General features: G+C 39.1%; 1 protein-coding gene across 1 annotated transcript in view; it reads left to right on the forward strand.

Annotated features, from left to right (window-relative positions):
• Positions 1–275: 275 nt before the first annotated feature.
• The window catches only part of PFDN4 (prefoldin subunit 4), a 37,580-nt gene continuing 20,976 nt past the window's right edge, over positions 276–16,879 (forward strand). The window contains exons 1-2 of the mRNA XM_053694774.1: positions 276–318; positions 7,444–7,551. Coding sequence (XP_053550749.1) covers positions 295–318; positions 7,444–7,551 — 132 coding nt within the window. The 5' untranslated portion in view covers positions 276–294. The remainder of the gene's footprint in view (positions 319–7,443; positions 7,552–16,879) is intronic.

Below are 16,879 nucleotides of genomic sequence, written 5' to 3' on the forward strand. Positions count from 1 at the left end.
CCGTAGACTCAAATGCTGAATATTCTTGCGCCATCTAGCGTATGTCAAATGCACCTAAGTAGTAACTGTCACTGAGACTATTTTATCCCATGATCCTTTTCTGCTCGGAATGTACCATTATTTTCTATTTTGCTAAGTTACAGAAGTTATTTGATTTCCATTTATTTAATGAAGGATATTGTCAGGTGTGTTTTATTGCAATTTCTGGTTTATGTATGTCTCGAGGATGCATATGTTTAAAGATTGCGGGGTATAATGCTCCCCATGCGTGCCAGGATTTAGTTCAGTCCAAAGATGGCAGCCACCATGAAGAAAGGGGTGAGGCAGTGTGTGCAAAGTATGTGTGGGGCTATGTAATGTTAAAAAGTAAATATCAGCGAACCGTTCTCACTGTGTAGGAGAGAAGCTTTTAAACTTATAGTTAGGGCAAAATTACAATATAAAGAAGCTAATTGTTATGTAAAGAAAACCGTGCAATCAGACTGTCTTACATTAGTCAGCCATAATCTGTATACTGACTGGGAGATTTGTACTAGACGTGGGAGGACAGACACCGGTCTGCTTAGAGGTGTATGGTAGATGCATATTACATCATGAGAGATTATGATTTATAGTACCAGGCTTCATACACTTAATATGTATAAAACCCGATGTTTTGTTTGCATTTCATAAACATTTGTTTAATGTAATAATTCAGTCCTAGGAAAATATTTTACGGTGTATGTATAGAGTCAGGTTGCAAGCAACGTATACTTCATAAGTATATATTTATTGATGTAAGGCTTGGACTAAAATGCAGAATACAAGAGCTTTACATCCTATTATGTTGCTCATTCGATGAATACGTTCTCTATATTATCTCCATGTTTTTATAATAAGTTGGACAGCTCAAATAATTTAAGCATTTTACGGTTTAATTTCCCCTCCCTAAAAATTATTTATATCAGTGCCTTAAATCACTGCACATAGTTGGCAACATTTTAAAAAAACAATTCCAGGGACACTTTGCAGCACAGCCACTTCTATTTATGGTTTGCTTAAAGGGCCACTGTAAGTAAATATTTTCTATGCCTGTTACTAACTACCCCAAATACGCTTTTTATCAATAGCATTTCATTAACATATCTCTACCGTATATCAGAAATCTTGTCTGCAAATGTAATTGTTTTCCGAACCCACTCCGTGGTTATCCTTTGCTCTGTACCAATCCGATTACAATACCTAGGTTTCAAAATGGCGCTTTAAACACAAAGTTATTGGTTTAAGTATTTTGAACACGCAGTGCTGAAAAAAGTGGGCAGGATAACGTGACATCATCGGCGAATAAAAGATATAACTTTTAGAACGTTATGAAACTTCGTTTTGGAGAAAATATAGGCCAGTAGGTTTTAATTAATGTTTATTAAGTTTAATATGTTAGTTGTTTAGCTTAACAATTATAACAGAAAGTAATCCTTTAAAGGGACATAATACTCATATGCTAAATCACTTGAAACTGATGCAGTATAACTGTAAAAAGCTGACAGGAAAATATCACCTGAGCATCTCTATGTAAAAAAAAAGGAAGATATTTTACCTCACAATTTCCTCAGCTCAGCAGAGTAAGTTCTGTGTAAAAAGTTATACCCAGCTGCAAGAAATGAACAGCAGCCAATCGGCATCAACAGTGCTGAGGTCATGAACTCTTTTACTGTGATCTCATGAGATTTGACTTAACTCTCATGAGATTTCATAGTAAACTTCCTTTAAACTGAATAGGGAAATAACATGAGAGTGCACAAGGCTCAACCCCTTAGCTGTCCTGGGACTAGGGTTGCCAGATGTTTGCGACAAAAATACCGGACAGATAAGGGGGGGTTTAAAAAAAGTGTGTGTGTGTGTATATATATATATATATATATATATGAACCAAGTAGCAGGATGAGGAAGGGGTTAATGTGGCTTTGAAATCACTCAGTGTGGTAGATAGAGGGTGATAATTCAATTAAGAACAACATATGCAAGAAAGCAAGTAATGAATGATTCATAAAAAATGTTCCCTTTCAGCTGAGATGCTGCTCCTTATATGTGGATACTAATTACTGTTGCTATCGAATGTCCACAATAACAGTGGGGAAATGAATCCCTGTATGCAACTTGAGGAAACAGTACCTGCTAAAAAATGATGTGTCTATATTTGGAAGCCGGCTCAGCGCACTCACCAATCTGTCCTCTCGAAGTCCAGGCTCCGTTACAGATGCTGTCAGTCGACCGCCCCACACCTCAACTGCTGCTTGTCTTTCCTTTGTTCTCCAGTCGTCCCTACGAAGACCAGGCTTCGTCACAGTGGGTCCCGGTGTGTGTATATATATATATATATATATATATATGTGTAAAGGAAAAACTTGCACTCACTGGAACTTTTCAATAAATCTTTACAGTAAAGATTTATTGAAAAGTTCCAGTGAGTTCTAGTTTTTCCTTTACTAATATTGATACCTACTAGCACCCTGGCAGTCAACCTGAAACTCTGTATGTATATGTATATATATATATATATATATATATATATATATATATATATATATATATATATATACACACACACACACACATTTTGTGTGGGTGAAGGAAGGGTGATATTAATATAACAATTTTTTAAAAGAACTGTTTGAGACTGAGACACATACCTCATGTTGTATTATTTAGACTGACTGAGTGAGTGTAAAATTTTAAAAAAATCACACATTGTAGCCTAATACAGCATATATATATATATATATATATATATATATATATATATATATATATATATATATATATATACATATACACACACACATACTGTATGTATTGCGCTGTTATGCCATGCCTCCTACAAACTACCCCTGCACTGGGAGTAAAAAACAAGCTAAGTTTAAAAAATATGTCACACTGTTGTCAGTCTGCCGCGGCACACCTGAGGATCTCTCACGGCACACTAGTGTGCCACGGCACACTGGTTGAAAAACACTGATTTAGACTGACTGAGTGAGTCTAATCTTAGATCTCCCTGCTTCAACTGCACAGCACTATTCTTATCTTGCAACCGAGTAAGCAGCATAGACTGACACTGTAGACAGCGCAGCCCGCCCCGCAGGTCTTCCTGCTGTCGTGACGTCACGTGCGTGATCACGTGACGTCCGACAGTCTCACAGCAGCACGCAGGCACGCACGGCAATCGGCTGCTGTGAGACAAGTACAGTGTAGGGCTAAAAGGTGCCGGTGGACACGGGCTGACTTAGTTGCTGGGTAGGTAGGGGATGGGGCTTGGACTCCGGAAACGGCAGGACAAGGAAATAGATGAAAGTTTTGCAACATTAAAAAAAATAATTGTAAAACACTTTTAAACACACCTTAGCTACCTAAGGCTATGTCAGTTTTTTTTTAAATTAAATTACCAGGCAGTAACTTGAAATACCTGACAGTCCGGTCTATTACCGGACACCTGGCAACCCTACCGCCGGGACAAACATACTGATTTGCTGCTTAGAAGTCCTTTACAATGGGATGTGGCTACTGAGGAACTTTTAAGGTAAAATATCTTTCTTTTTTACATAGAGATATTCAGGTGATATTTTTCTAGTCAGCTTTTTACAGCCATGCTGCATCACTTTCAAGTGTTTCAACATTTGGGTATTATGGCCCTTTAACTCTGCCCTCTCCGATCACCCCAAAACAAGCACATTAAATAATTGTGGTATAATTTAGCTATACTGCTTGCCTAAAGTGATAGAGTCAAATTTAATAATAATTCAGATAGAGCATGTGATATTTAAATTCACTTCTGCTAACAAATTTAGTGTGTTCTCTTGGGTACCTTTGTTGAAAAGAATATGTACATACTGGTGATTGGTGGCTATGCACATTTGTCATTTGCTTAACAGATGTGTTTAGCTCCCAGCAGTGCACTGCTGTTAGAAAATTACTTTGGCTATGGGTTTAATTCCTTTGCATGGTTTAACCCCTTCCCGCCATTAGGACGTTCCATGTCGTCCTAACTGTGCTGGGCTTCACTTCTGCTAAGAAATTTAGTTTGTTCTCTTTGGGTACCTTTGTTGAACAATGCACTGCTGGTGATGGGTGGCTATGCACATTTGTAATTTTATCAACAGATAGCTCCCAGCAGTGCACTGATGCCAGAATATGACTTTAGCTATGTGTTTAATTCCTTTGCATGGTTTAACCCCTTCCCGCCGTTAGGACGTTCCATTTCGTTTAGCGCCATTAGGACGGCATGGAACGTCCTAGCCGTCAGGCTGCACTGAAGCCATAACAGCTTCCTAATTGGGATTGTTGGCTGGAGGGCGTGCTTATCGTTATAGACACTTTCTCCCCCCCCCCATGACCTGATCCCATCATTGAAATCACAAGATCACAAGACTTCAATTTTTATTTATTTGTTTACATCGGAACTTTGTTGCGATGAAGACAAATAAGTCCAGTATGAAAGGGTTAAACACACAGCACATTTATTATTGCACTGTTGCTTGCATATAACTAACATATTAGAGCATTTTCTTTTTACACTGTTACAGCCCCTTAATGCAGGTTATATCATCAAGCTCCTCACCTCCTCTCTCTCTCTCAAGCACATAACTAGCATATGAAGAATACCTTTACAGCAAGTACTAAAATAAGGAAGCACGGGTCAAATTATGAACCCTTCAGCATCTGTATCGCAGGAGACCACAAAGCACACTAGTTTATATAGATGTTACACAGCCTGAAATTAAACAGATATTACTACAGTATGTTTAACCTGCTAACCGCTGTGTTGGGGCTCCTGAAAGGGAAAACATTATATGTAGATATACTGAGGATTTGTTTTTATGTTTTACTTTTGCTAAAACACTATTGAAAGTTCCACAAGCAGTTGGCATTTTATGAGTCATGTAAGATCTTTGCTGCAGCAGTGATTGTGGGTTAATAGACATAGAAGTGCTCCAGTAAATCTGTATTTTGTGTATGTTCTGTGAATTTTAGTCCCAGCACATGAAGAGTCTGATATGTTAACCCCCTGCTAAGCAAAGCCTCAGTATATAAATGGGGGAGATTGCATGTTCCAAATTTGTATAACACTACTGAGATGCCTTGCTATCTCACACATTGCATTCTACCCTCCCTAGTATTACATATTTCATGACTCCCCTTACCTGACAACTGTCTTATCACTGCTAAAATTCATTATAACTGAAGATCAAAGATAAAGTTTAAGAAAAAACAAACTGACATAAAGTAAGCAATGAGTAATAACAGACTAAAGTCAAAAGCCACAGGGACCTCTGTGGTGGGAGTACTGTACTGCACAGAACATTATTAAACGTAAAAGGGACAGTATACACCAATTTTCATATAACTGCATGTAATAGACACTACTATAAAGAAGAATATGCACAGATACTGATCTAAAAATCCAGTATAAAACCTTTTAAAAATTTACTTAGACGCTCCCAGTTTAGCACTGTTGATAAGGTTGTTTTAAATAGCACTTATGATCTCACATGCACATACTAATATTATTATTATTTTTCCAAGTTTGCCTTGCTCATAACGGTTTTAAAACTACAGAGACAAAATGGAAGCAAGGGTTGATTATATGACTTTCTCATAATTTTGGTTTATAGTGATCTTTAGTATCAAAGAGGAGATCACTTTGCTCATTACTTTCAACTTCTGAACTAGTGTTTTATACATGTCTATATCCTCTTAAAGGAACAGTATACTATAAAATTGTTTTTCCCTTAATGTATTTCAATGTGCCAACCTGCCCCGCAAGGGCTCCAGAGCTGCTTATGCTGCTTCATACATGGAGCCCTTAGAAGCAACTCTGGACAGGTGTAATGTCTTCTGCTGACCGTGTTTACTTAGGCTTGTCAATAGCCTAGACTCCAGTATAGAAACTTTCAGGGTAGGTGGAGATACCACAGTCTAAATCATCTATCTGAAATGCCAAAATAAGGGTAAACAAGTTACTTGTAAACAATTTAATACACTCCAGCAGGTACAATTTATCACTAGGAGCAATTTAAAGGGAAGAAAAAAAAATGGGTAAAATAAACCTTTAAGTAGATTTTTTTTTTTTTTTGGGGGGGGGGTATTCAGCACCATTTTCTGGTAACACTAATTTAATGTAAAAGTCTTATCATACAACCGCTTACTATGGAGTTAAAAGGAATAGAGTAACCCAATTTTTTCTTTCATGATTCAGATAGAACATGCATTTTTAAGCAACTTTCTAATTTATCCCTATTATCAATTATTCTTCGTTCTCTTGCTATTATTTGAAAAGCAGGAATGTAAAGCTTAGTAGTCGTCTCATCGACTACTATGGAGCATGTGCAATAATTCACAGAATATACGTATATGCATTTGTGATTGGCTGATGGCTGTAACATGATACAGGAGGAGTGTAAATAGACAAAACTTTGAACTTCAAATGAGTAGTAGTTTTTTTTTCTTTTACTGTGCACTTGCATTGAAACACTGTTCCTACTTCGAAAGGTAACACTGGCTAATATTGCAATGGCCATAACTCGGTTTTTAAAGTGCTAACACGCAACAAGCCATTGTTGTTTCCCTGAGCAGGTGCAATGTTTCAGTGCCAGGGGACACAGCATATGTCAGTGGTCAACACATCTGTTTAAAAATTAGGAACCAGATATCCTTTTAGAAGCCAGGCAGTGGTATTTGTTTATAGATATATGGAGAATAACCCAAAAGTTAGAAGCCAAGTTATAATTCTAGGAGCAAGGGGCTCCCTGGCTCCTAGGATTGCCGAGCCTTACTCTCTGTGCACCTGTGCACAGATAAAAGCTATGGTTGAAACAGTGGTAACTGTTTCTAGAAGCATTTTGCTAATACAAACATACTGCAGAAATACTCCTATTTAAAACTGAAAGTAATTTTTTACTATTGTGTCTCATTAAAGCCCGGTTGTACACAGACGTATGCACTTTCAGTTAGCTTAAAAATCTTCAAAAATATAATGTATTTGAAAAAGCACAATTTATAGTGACAGGAATAATCCCATGGAGCTCCAGTTTAGCATGTGGCCGAAGGATGTAAGATATATGTTGTTATGCCATTTGTATCCTTATTCTGCGGGGCCAACACTGGGCAACATTGACCGTCTTTATCCTCTCAACATAGGTTAAACAGCTAGTAAGTGCAGGGAATTAATTTGAAAATAAAATGATATAACAAACCAAAGCATTTATTTTTTTACTGCAATGTCTCTTTAAAGGGTCATTAAAAAGCAGTTCTATTCATAACCTAAAGAAAAATAAATATCTAACATAATACATTTTAAAATACCAGCTTGTAAATGGAACAATTACATTATTTTTAAATTGATAGCTATAGGTATGAATTAGATATAGTTCACATCTGCTAAATCATTGCTTGTTGTATCTGTTTGTTTAGGTTGCTGAAGATGTCAATGTTACTTACGAGGACCAGCAGAAAATAAACATATTTGCAAGAAACACAAGCAGAATAACAGAACTGAAGGATGAAATCGAAGTTAAAAAGGTAAGACATTTTTACATCATAATTTTATTGGAAAAGGAAGCATTTTTTCTTTGTTACTGTAAAACAAAACACTAACTGCTAAATGAATCTATTTTTGTGTTTTAAATTGCCTTATTCATAAATTCCTTAAATGCAGAGGATGATATGTTATCATTCTCCACATTTCATCAACAGAAATGCAATTTTGTCATGGGGGCTACTCCTACTACAAGGCATTTCCTTTGGAAGAATTTCCTTATTCTTAGTGGTGCAGGGTATGCCTTTCACACCACTTACAGTCATGTGACATATTGCTTCATAGATGTGCTGTAGTGATCACCTGATAGAACCAAATTCATATGGAATAAATTATGGTGGTTGAGGTAGTTCGTTCCTCTGTCATCTCCACAGTACATAGATTGGTGTAAGATACCCTTTTTAAAAAAACAAAAAAAAAACCAATTCTTCTTTCAAATAAGTGGTTCATTGTCTATCAAGCAGCTAGGTGATTGTTAATACTACTGATAAATATTGCAACATATTGGTCCTATTTTGAGGAGGTATAACAACTTTTTACGGTGAAAATGGGGAAATGAGTGTTTAAAGGGACAGTCAAGTCAAAATTAAACTTTCATCGTTCAGATAGGGCATGCAATTTTAAACAACTTTTCAATTCATTTTATCATCAAATTAGCTTTGTTCTTTTAGTATTCTTTGTAGGCTCATATTCTAATTTCTAACCCTTGAAGACTACCTCTTATCTCAGTACATTTTGACAGTTTTTCCACAAATAGACAGCGCTAGTTCATGTGTGTCATATAGATATGTGCACACTCCAGTGGAGTTGTTTATGCGTCAGCGCTGATTTACTAGAATGCAAGTCTGTCAAAAGAACTGAGATAAGGGGGCAGTCTGCAGAGGCTTAGATACAATGTAATCACACAGGTAAAAAGTGCATTTAAATAACAGTGTTGGATATGCAGAACTGGGAAATGGGTAATAAAGGGATTATCTATCTTTTTAAACAATAACATTTTGAAAGTAGACTGTCCCTATAAGTATATCACAAAACTCCTTATTTAAACAGTGGGGCTTATGGCCTTATTACTAAACAAATCGCCTGGTAGCAACTGCTACTGTCCTTGTCTCTAAGCATTTAAATGCAATATGTACAGTATCCCACAAAAGTGAGTACACCCCTCACATTTTTGTAAATATTTTATTATATCTTTTCATGTGAAAACTGAAGAAATGACACTTTTTCTACAATGTAAAGTAGTGAGTGTGCAGCCTGTATAACAGTGTAAATTTGCTGTCCCCTCAAAACTCCAAGGCAGAACACTGTGCGATCTGCGTTCTTATCGCAGAAACTGAAGGGTCTCTGCAGAACGAACGGCAGTGGCAGTTAAAAAAAAATGTTTGCCTGCACTTTTAATTTCTGCCTGCAGGTGTCACTGTTCCGTTCTCTCAATGGAAATATTTGCTACGTTTCTCTCTTTTTACTTTCCATCCATTTCCTGAACTCCAGTGCGGTACAGGGTAAAAGCACATTGCAGAAAAGGTAAGTCAGGGCTTAACAAATGTATTCCAGGATTGTAGGAACCAACCAAAATACTTACACAGATTTATTTTTTGTTCCGTGTATATGTGGCGTGTATGTTGGTTGTGTGTGTATATGTATGTGTATATATATATATATATATATATATATATATATATATATATATATATATATACACATGTGGTGTGTGTGTATGGTGTATAGACAGGCTGTACATGAACCTGTCTTCATGCACACCGAGTAAGGGCAACAGACAGAGCAACACCAGCTTCTTAAAGGGACACTGAACCCAAGTTTTTCTCTTTGGTGATTCAGATAGAGCATGCAACTTTCTAATTTACTCCTATTATCAAATTTTCTTTGTTCTTTTGCTAAGCGTTTTTTCTTGGTTCAGGACTCTGGACAGCACTTTTTTTATTGCTGGATGAATTTATCCACCAATCAGCAAGAACAACCCGGGTTGTTCACTAAAAATGGGCTGGCATCTAAACTTACATTCTTGCATTTCAAATAAAGATACCAAGAGAATAAAGAAAGCTTGATAATAGGAGTAAATTAGAAAGCTGCTTAAAATTTCATGCTCTATCTGCAAGAAAAAATTTGGGTTCAGTGTCCCTTTAAAGACACTGCAGAAAAATTTTCACTAAAAAAAATCTCATCGCAGAAAATGAAAAAAAGTTCTGCCTCTGGGCCTCAAAATATCTCAACCCGCAGCCATTAATGCCTAAACTGTTGGCAACAAAACTGAGTACACCCCTAAGTGGAAATATCCAAATTGGGCCCATTTAGCCATTTTCCCTCCCCGGTGTCATGTGACTCGTTAGTGTTACATGGTCTCAGGTGTGAATGGGGAGCAGGTGTGTTAAATTTGGCGTTATCGCTCTCACACTCTCATACTGGTCAATGGAAGTTCAACATGGCACCTCATGGCAAAGAACTCTGATAAATTTATTTCTTTTTTGACACGATGAGTGCACGGATCATCTTAATTACTAATGGGATATTCACCTCCTGGTCAGCAGGAGGAGGCAAAGAGCACCATAGCAGAGCTGTTAAATAGCTCCTCCCTTCCTTCCCACTCAAGTCATTCACCCGAAGTTAGGAAGGGAAAGGAAAAGCCAAGGTGCAGAGGTGTCTGAAGTTTACAATAACCCACAACCTGTCTATAAGAACAGGGCGGGCTGTGGACTCATTGTGTCAAAATAGAAATAAATTTATCAGGTAAGCATAAATTTTCTTTTTTAAGACACAATGAGTCCATGGCTCATCTTAATTACTAATGGGATTCAATACCCAAGCTAGTACACAGACGATACGGGAGGTACAAGACAGGAAACCTAAACGGAAGGCACCGCTGCTTGAAGAAACTTTCTCCCGAAAGTGGCCTCAGCCAAGGCAAAAGTCCATTTTAAAAAAACTTTGAAAAAGTGTGAAGAGAGGACCAAGTTGCAGCCTTTTAAATCTGTTCCACAGAAGCTTCATTCTTGAATGCCCATGAGGAAGCAACAGCCCTCGTGGAATGAGCCGTAACTCTCTCTGGAGGCTGTTGTTCAACAGTCTCATAGACAAAAATATATGATACTCTTCAGCCAAAAAGAAAGAGAAGTAGCCGTGGCTTTCTGTCCCTTATGTTTTCCCGAAAACCCCCACAAATAAGGCAGAAGACTGATGAAAGTCCTTAGTCGCCTATAGGTAGAAGTTTAGAGCACGTACCACATCTAAATTGTGCAGAAGCCATTCCTTCCGAGAAGAAGGATTAGGACACAAGTAAGGAACAACAATCTCCTGATTAATGTTCCGATCGGGAACGACCTTAGGAAGAAATCTTAAATTAGTACGGAAAACTACCTTATCTGAATGGAAAATAAGATAAGGAGACTTATACTGTAATGCCGAGAGCTCTGACACTCTCCGAGCAGAAGAAATATAAACAAGAAATAAAACTTTCCAAGATAACAACTTAATATCTAAGGAAAGCATAGGCTCAAACAGAGCCCCATGAAGAACTCTAAGAACTAAATTCAGACTCCATGGAGGAGTAACTGGTTTGAACACAGGCCTGATCCTGATCAAGGTCCGACAAACTGATTGAACATCTGGTATCCGCCAGATGATTGTGTAACAAAATAGATTTAACCCTATAGGGAACTTGACGAGAAACCTTTCTCCAAACCCTCTTGGAGAAAAGACAAAATCTAGGATCCTAACTCTACTCCCTGAGTAGCCTATGGATTCACACCCATAGAGATATTTACGTCATATCTTATAATACATTTTTCTAGTGACAGGCTTACGAGCCTGAATCAGTCTCAATGACCGAGTCAGAAAAACCCAGCTTGGATAAAATTAAGCATTCAAACTCCAAGCAGTCAGTTTCAGAGAAACCAGATTTGGGTAAAGGAGGGGCCCTTGAATTAGAAGGTCCTTCCTCAACGGAAGTCTATAAAGTGGCAGAGATGACATGTCCACCAGACCTGCATAGCAAAACCTTCCCCCTTCTGCTTGATTAGAGCAATGACCCGAGGAAAAAACTGGAGAACACTTCCGGATGGAGTTCCCACCCCCCTTTATGAAGGTCTGCCTACTTAGGAAAACTGCCTCCCAGATGTCCACCCCTGGGATGTGGATTGTCGACAGGAGGCAAGAATCAGGTTCCAGTCGAACAAAATAACGTCAGTGGCTTACATCAATTATCAGGGATGAATGAGGAGTTCCTTAGAGATGACAGAGGTGTCCAAAATAATAAAGTGGGTGGAGGCCCTCCGCCCACTGAATTATTTTGGACACCTCTGTCATCGCTAAGGAACTCCTCATTCCTCCCTAATAATTGATGTAAGCCACTGACGTTGCTTTGTTCGACTGGAACCTGATACACTGTACCGAGGCTAACTGAGGCCAGGTCAGAAGAACAATGTAGATTGCTCTCAGCTCCAGAATTATTTTAGGAAGATCAGACTCTGGCTGAATCCAAAACCTCTGAGCCCTTAGGGAGCCCCATATTGCTCCCCACCCTAGAAGGCTGGCGTTTGTTGTCACAATCACCCAAGATGGTCCACGAAAGCAGGTTCCCTGGGAGAGATGCTCCAGAGACAACCTCCTGCTCTAGTAAAATTCGAGGAGACAAAACTGTATAATCTCCGATCCATTGCCTGAGCATTCTTAACTGCAGAGGTCTGAGATGGAACCGAGCAAACGGGATGATGTCCATTGCTGCCACCATCAGCCCGTTTACCTCCATGTACTGAGCCACTGAAGGTCGAGGAGTGGACTGACTGACTTAGAAGGCTGGCGTCAGACAAGTATCGATAAACTCTGATTTCCTGACATTTTTTCAGAAAAATCTTCATTGACATGAAATCTATTATGGTTCCCAAGAAAATTATCCTTGTGCTCGGTACTAAGGAACTCTCTTCCAAATTTACCTCCCACCCGAGAGATCGCGGGAAGGATAACATGTCCGTGTGAAATCTTGCTGTAAGGATGGACTAGGATGTCATCCAAATAGGACGCAACTGCAAAGCCCCACAACTGAAGCACCCCAACAGTGATTCCAGAGCCTTTGTGAAAACTCTGAGAGATGTGGCAAAACTGAAAGGAAGAGCCACGAACTGGAAGCGTTTGTCCAGAAAGGCAAACCTTAGAACCCGCAAATGGTGATATGCGTCCTTTAAATCCACTGTTGTCATAAATTGACCCTCTTAGATCAAGGGAAGAATGGAACGAATAGTACACTAAGAAATTTGTTTAGACCCTTAAGATCTAAAAGTGGTCTGAAGGTTCCCTCTTTATTCGGGAACCAAAAACCAATCTGGATAAAAAAAAAACAGACCCTGTACCTGTATTGGAACTGGAACAATCATTCCCAGGACTGAGAGGTCTACCACGCAGTGTAAGAACGCCTCTCCTTTTTCTGATCTGCAGATAATCTTGAAAGCAGAAACCTGCCTCTGGGAGGCATGCCTTTCATGTTGTCTTTGATTCAACAGCAGGCTAATTGTATTTTTTATTTTTTGTTGTTGAAATTCTTCCAATTTCAAAAAAAGATTATTTCCGTCAAGTCAGGTCCCAACAAGGTCTTCCCCTTGTAAGGAATCGCTAAAATCTTAGACTCGGAGCATACATCCGTAGAGCAAGGCTCTAACCAGACCAACTTCTGTGAACTGAAACAAAGAAACCTTAAACCTATGCTCCCAAGTTGAAAACTTGAAGGGAAGGATTTGAAATAAAGGAATTAGCCAATTTGAAAGCTTTAATCCTATCCTGGATTTTTCCAATTTGTGTCCATAGGACCTTTGAAAAAACCAACAATCCTCTAAGGGAATAGTAGTTCTCTTAACTAAGCTGGAAACTACTCCTTCCACCCTAGGGAATGTTTGCCCAGCCCCTCCTTAGCTGAGTCAGCTATGAGAAACATGATTATAAATATAGGGAATACGTCTCCACCATTCCTTATAATTTACTGGATGCACTGGGCTAGATTACACCGGTTGTTGCGGAGTCGCCCAGGGTAGTTAAAACCTCCTAAAGTAACAAATGGAGGTGTTCAAGCTAAATAAAATGAAAGGAAAAAAAACAACAACCTCAGAATCAAATAAAGATATTATTTATCGGAGTCTGAGAATTCTCTCTCAGATAATCCCGAAGTATCTTCCTCTTTTAGGTAACAGGGAAGAACCATTCGGAATAGCACTACTGCATCAATCACCCTAAATGATTGAAAATAACTCCTCTAGTAATGTTTTTTTCCACGTAGGAAAAACATATAATGCAGAGTAACTCCGGGTGGAGTGTGAAAGGAAGTACAGGGCCTGTGGGCCATAAAAAATTTTGTGGGACGCTATAGGAGAAATTTGTGGCATAGATTGACCATTGTCAACAGACTCCTAACCAGCAAATGCCTTAGAAGGAGTAGGTCTCTTTAAATTTTAAACTTCTAGCGGGAGTTTGAGAGGAAGCGCAGGGCACTGAATGTAGGGGCGGTAAACTCTGGGACGTGTCATTAGATTCCTGAACAGCATCTTCACTAGAAAATGCTGGCTCAGAATAAAGCTTAAAGCTCCCTCAAAAACATGAAGAAAAGAAAAAGATTGGTGGCTCCACATTAGTATTAAATCATATTGAGCAAGAGACACTTGTAAGACCTCTAGGTCCGTATTTAACATTAAACTGAAACAATTTAACCATCCAAAGAACATTTTTTATTAGGAATGCAGAAAAAAAATAAAAACGTTACTATCTCTTTAAAGGAACAGTCTAGTATAAATTAAACTTTTATTATTCAGATAGGACTTTTAATTTTAATCAACTTTCCAATTTAATTTAATCATCAAATTTGCTTTTTTCTCTTGGTATTCTTAGTTTAAACTAAACATAGGTAGGCTCATATGCTAATTTCTAAGCCTTTGAGGGCTGCCTCTTATCGCATGCTTTTTAAATTCCTTTTCAACACAAAGACAGAAAGTACACGTGGGCCATATAGATAACACTGTGTTCAGACACAGGGGGTTATTTAAGATTTAGCACAAAACAATGCTAAATTTAAGACAATAGATAGTAAACAGTCAGTCATGTGATCAGGGGGCTGGAAGAAGGTTCCTAGATACAAGGTAATCACAGAGGTAAAAAGTATATTAATATAACTCTGTTGGTTATGCAAAACTGGGGAATGAGTAATAAAGGGATTATCTATCTTTTAAAACAATAACAATTCTATTGTAGACTGTCCCTTTAAATAATAAAACTGTAACTTTTTTTACTGTGAAAACGTCTAAGCATTATAGTAATAATTGGCTTAGAAATGAACGTAGAAACATCCCTACACCTCAGCAGCCCTTCTGTTGAGGTGCCTATGTCCTCTGAGTAGGAATCAAGTTGAAACTATAATTCTTTGCTCAAACAAAACTCCGGAGTGGCTACGACCACTGATAATAGTAACAATAAAATAGTACAATAAGCCCCAGTGTCTGTTGCAACGCTGCACGATAAATCCCAGGGCCTGCTGCAACACTGCCCAAATGTCCCCTATGTCTAAGGGGAGACTATGCGATAATAATAAGGCTTGTCTCATGTACAAATAAATAAAGTGTCTCCTTTATCTCTGAGACTCCATTTTCATTAAGCCCCAGTGCCTGCTGCAACGCTGCCCAAATGTCCCCTATGTCTAAGGGGAGACTATGAGAGAAATAATGAGGCTTATGTACAAAATAAATGAAGTGCCCTCCTTTTTTTCTGAGACTTTCCAATTCCCCCAGAAAAAAAGTCAGCACTTACCTCATATTCTGCCTGGCAGCAAGGCAGATTCCAGGTTTGAGAGGTCCTATCCCTCCCATGGACCTGTGAACAAAGAGAAAGGCCTGAGTTAGAATCTCTCATGTTTTCCAGAGGTAGGGCAGCATCAAAATATGGGAGGCGCAGTGAGAATTATGTCCCACAAGTTCCCATTGCTCTAAAACCACCAAAGCTCTACTGAAGAGACTGATATGGACTACGGCTACACCCTAGAATAAAGCAGCATACTCTGGCACTACTTTAAAAATAATAAACTCTTGATTGAAGAATCTAATCTAACACCTCACTTTACCTCTTCCTATCACTAACATAGACAAAGAGAATGACTGGAGTGGGAGGGAATTGAGGAGCTATTTAACAGCTCTGCTGTGCTGCTCTTTGCCTCCTCCTGCTGACCAGGAGTTGAATATCCGATTAGTAATTAAGATGATCCGTGGACTCATCGTGTCTTAAAAAATAAAAAGAATTGTTGCTCTACATAAAGATGGCCTAGGCTATTAGAAGATTGCCAAGACCCTGAAACTGAGCTGCAGCACTGTGGGCAAGACAATACAGCGGTTTCACAGGAGAGGTTCCACTCAGAGCAGGCCTCTCCATGGTCGATCATAGAAGTTGAGCGCACATGCTCATAGTCATATCCAGAGGTTGTTTTTGGGAAATAGACGTATAAGTGCTGCCAGCATTGCTGCAGAGGTTGAAGGGGTGGGGGTCAGCCTGTCAGTGCTCAGACCATACACTGCATCAAATTTGGTCTGTATGGCTGTCGTCCCAGAAGGAAGCCTCTTCTAAAGATGATGCACGAAAAAGCCTGCAAACAGTTTGCTGAAGACAAGCAGACTAAGGAGATGGATTATTGGAACCATGTCCTGTGGTCCGATGACAAGTGTGTCTTGCCTACAGTCAAGCATGGTGGAGGGAGTGTCATGATCTGGGCCTGCATGAGTGCTGTCGGCACTGGGGAGCTACAGTTCATTGAGGAAACCATGAATGCCAACATGTACTGTGGCATACTGAAGCAGAGCATGATCCCCCTTCCTTTGGAGACTGGGCCGTAGGGCAGTATTCCAACATAACGACCCCAAACACACCTCCAAGATGACCACTGCCTTGCTAAAGAAGCTGAGGGTAAAGGTGATTGACTGGCCAAGCATGTCTTCAGACCTAAACCCTATTGAGCATCTGTGGGGCATCCTCTAACGGAAGGTGGGGGAGCGCAAGGTCTATAACATCCACCAGCTCTGGGATGTCGTCATGGAGAAGTGGGAGAGGACTCCAGTGGCAACCTGTGAAGCTCTGGTGAACTCCATGCCCAAGAGGGTTAAGGCAATGCTGGAAAATAATGGTGGCTGCACAAAATATTGACCCTTTGGCCCAATTTGGACATTTCTACTTAGGGGTGTACTCAATTTTGTTGCCAACGGTTTAGACATTAATGGCTGTACATTCACTACTTTACATATCTTTTTGTGTTGCATTATTAGACAAATATATGCTCTCGTT

The sequence above is a fragment of the Bombina bombina genome, chromosome 1 (assembly GCF_027579735.1).
Source record: "Bombina bombina isolate aBomBom1 chromosome 1, aBomBom1.pri, whole genome shotgun sequence".
In the NCBI taxonomy this organism is placed as follows: Eukaryota; Metazoa; Chordata; class Amphibia; order Anura; family Bombinatoridae; genus Bombina; species Bombina bombina.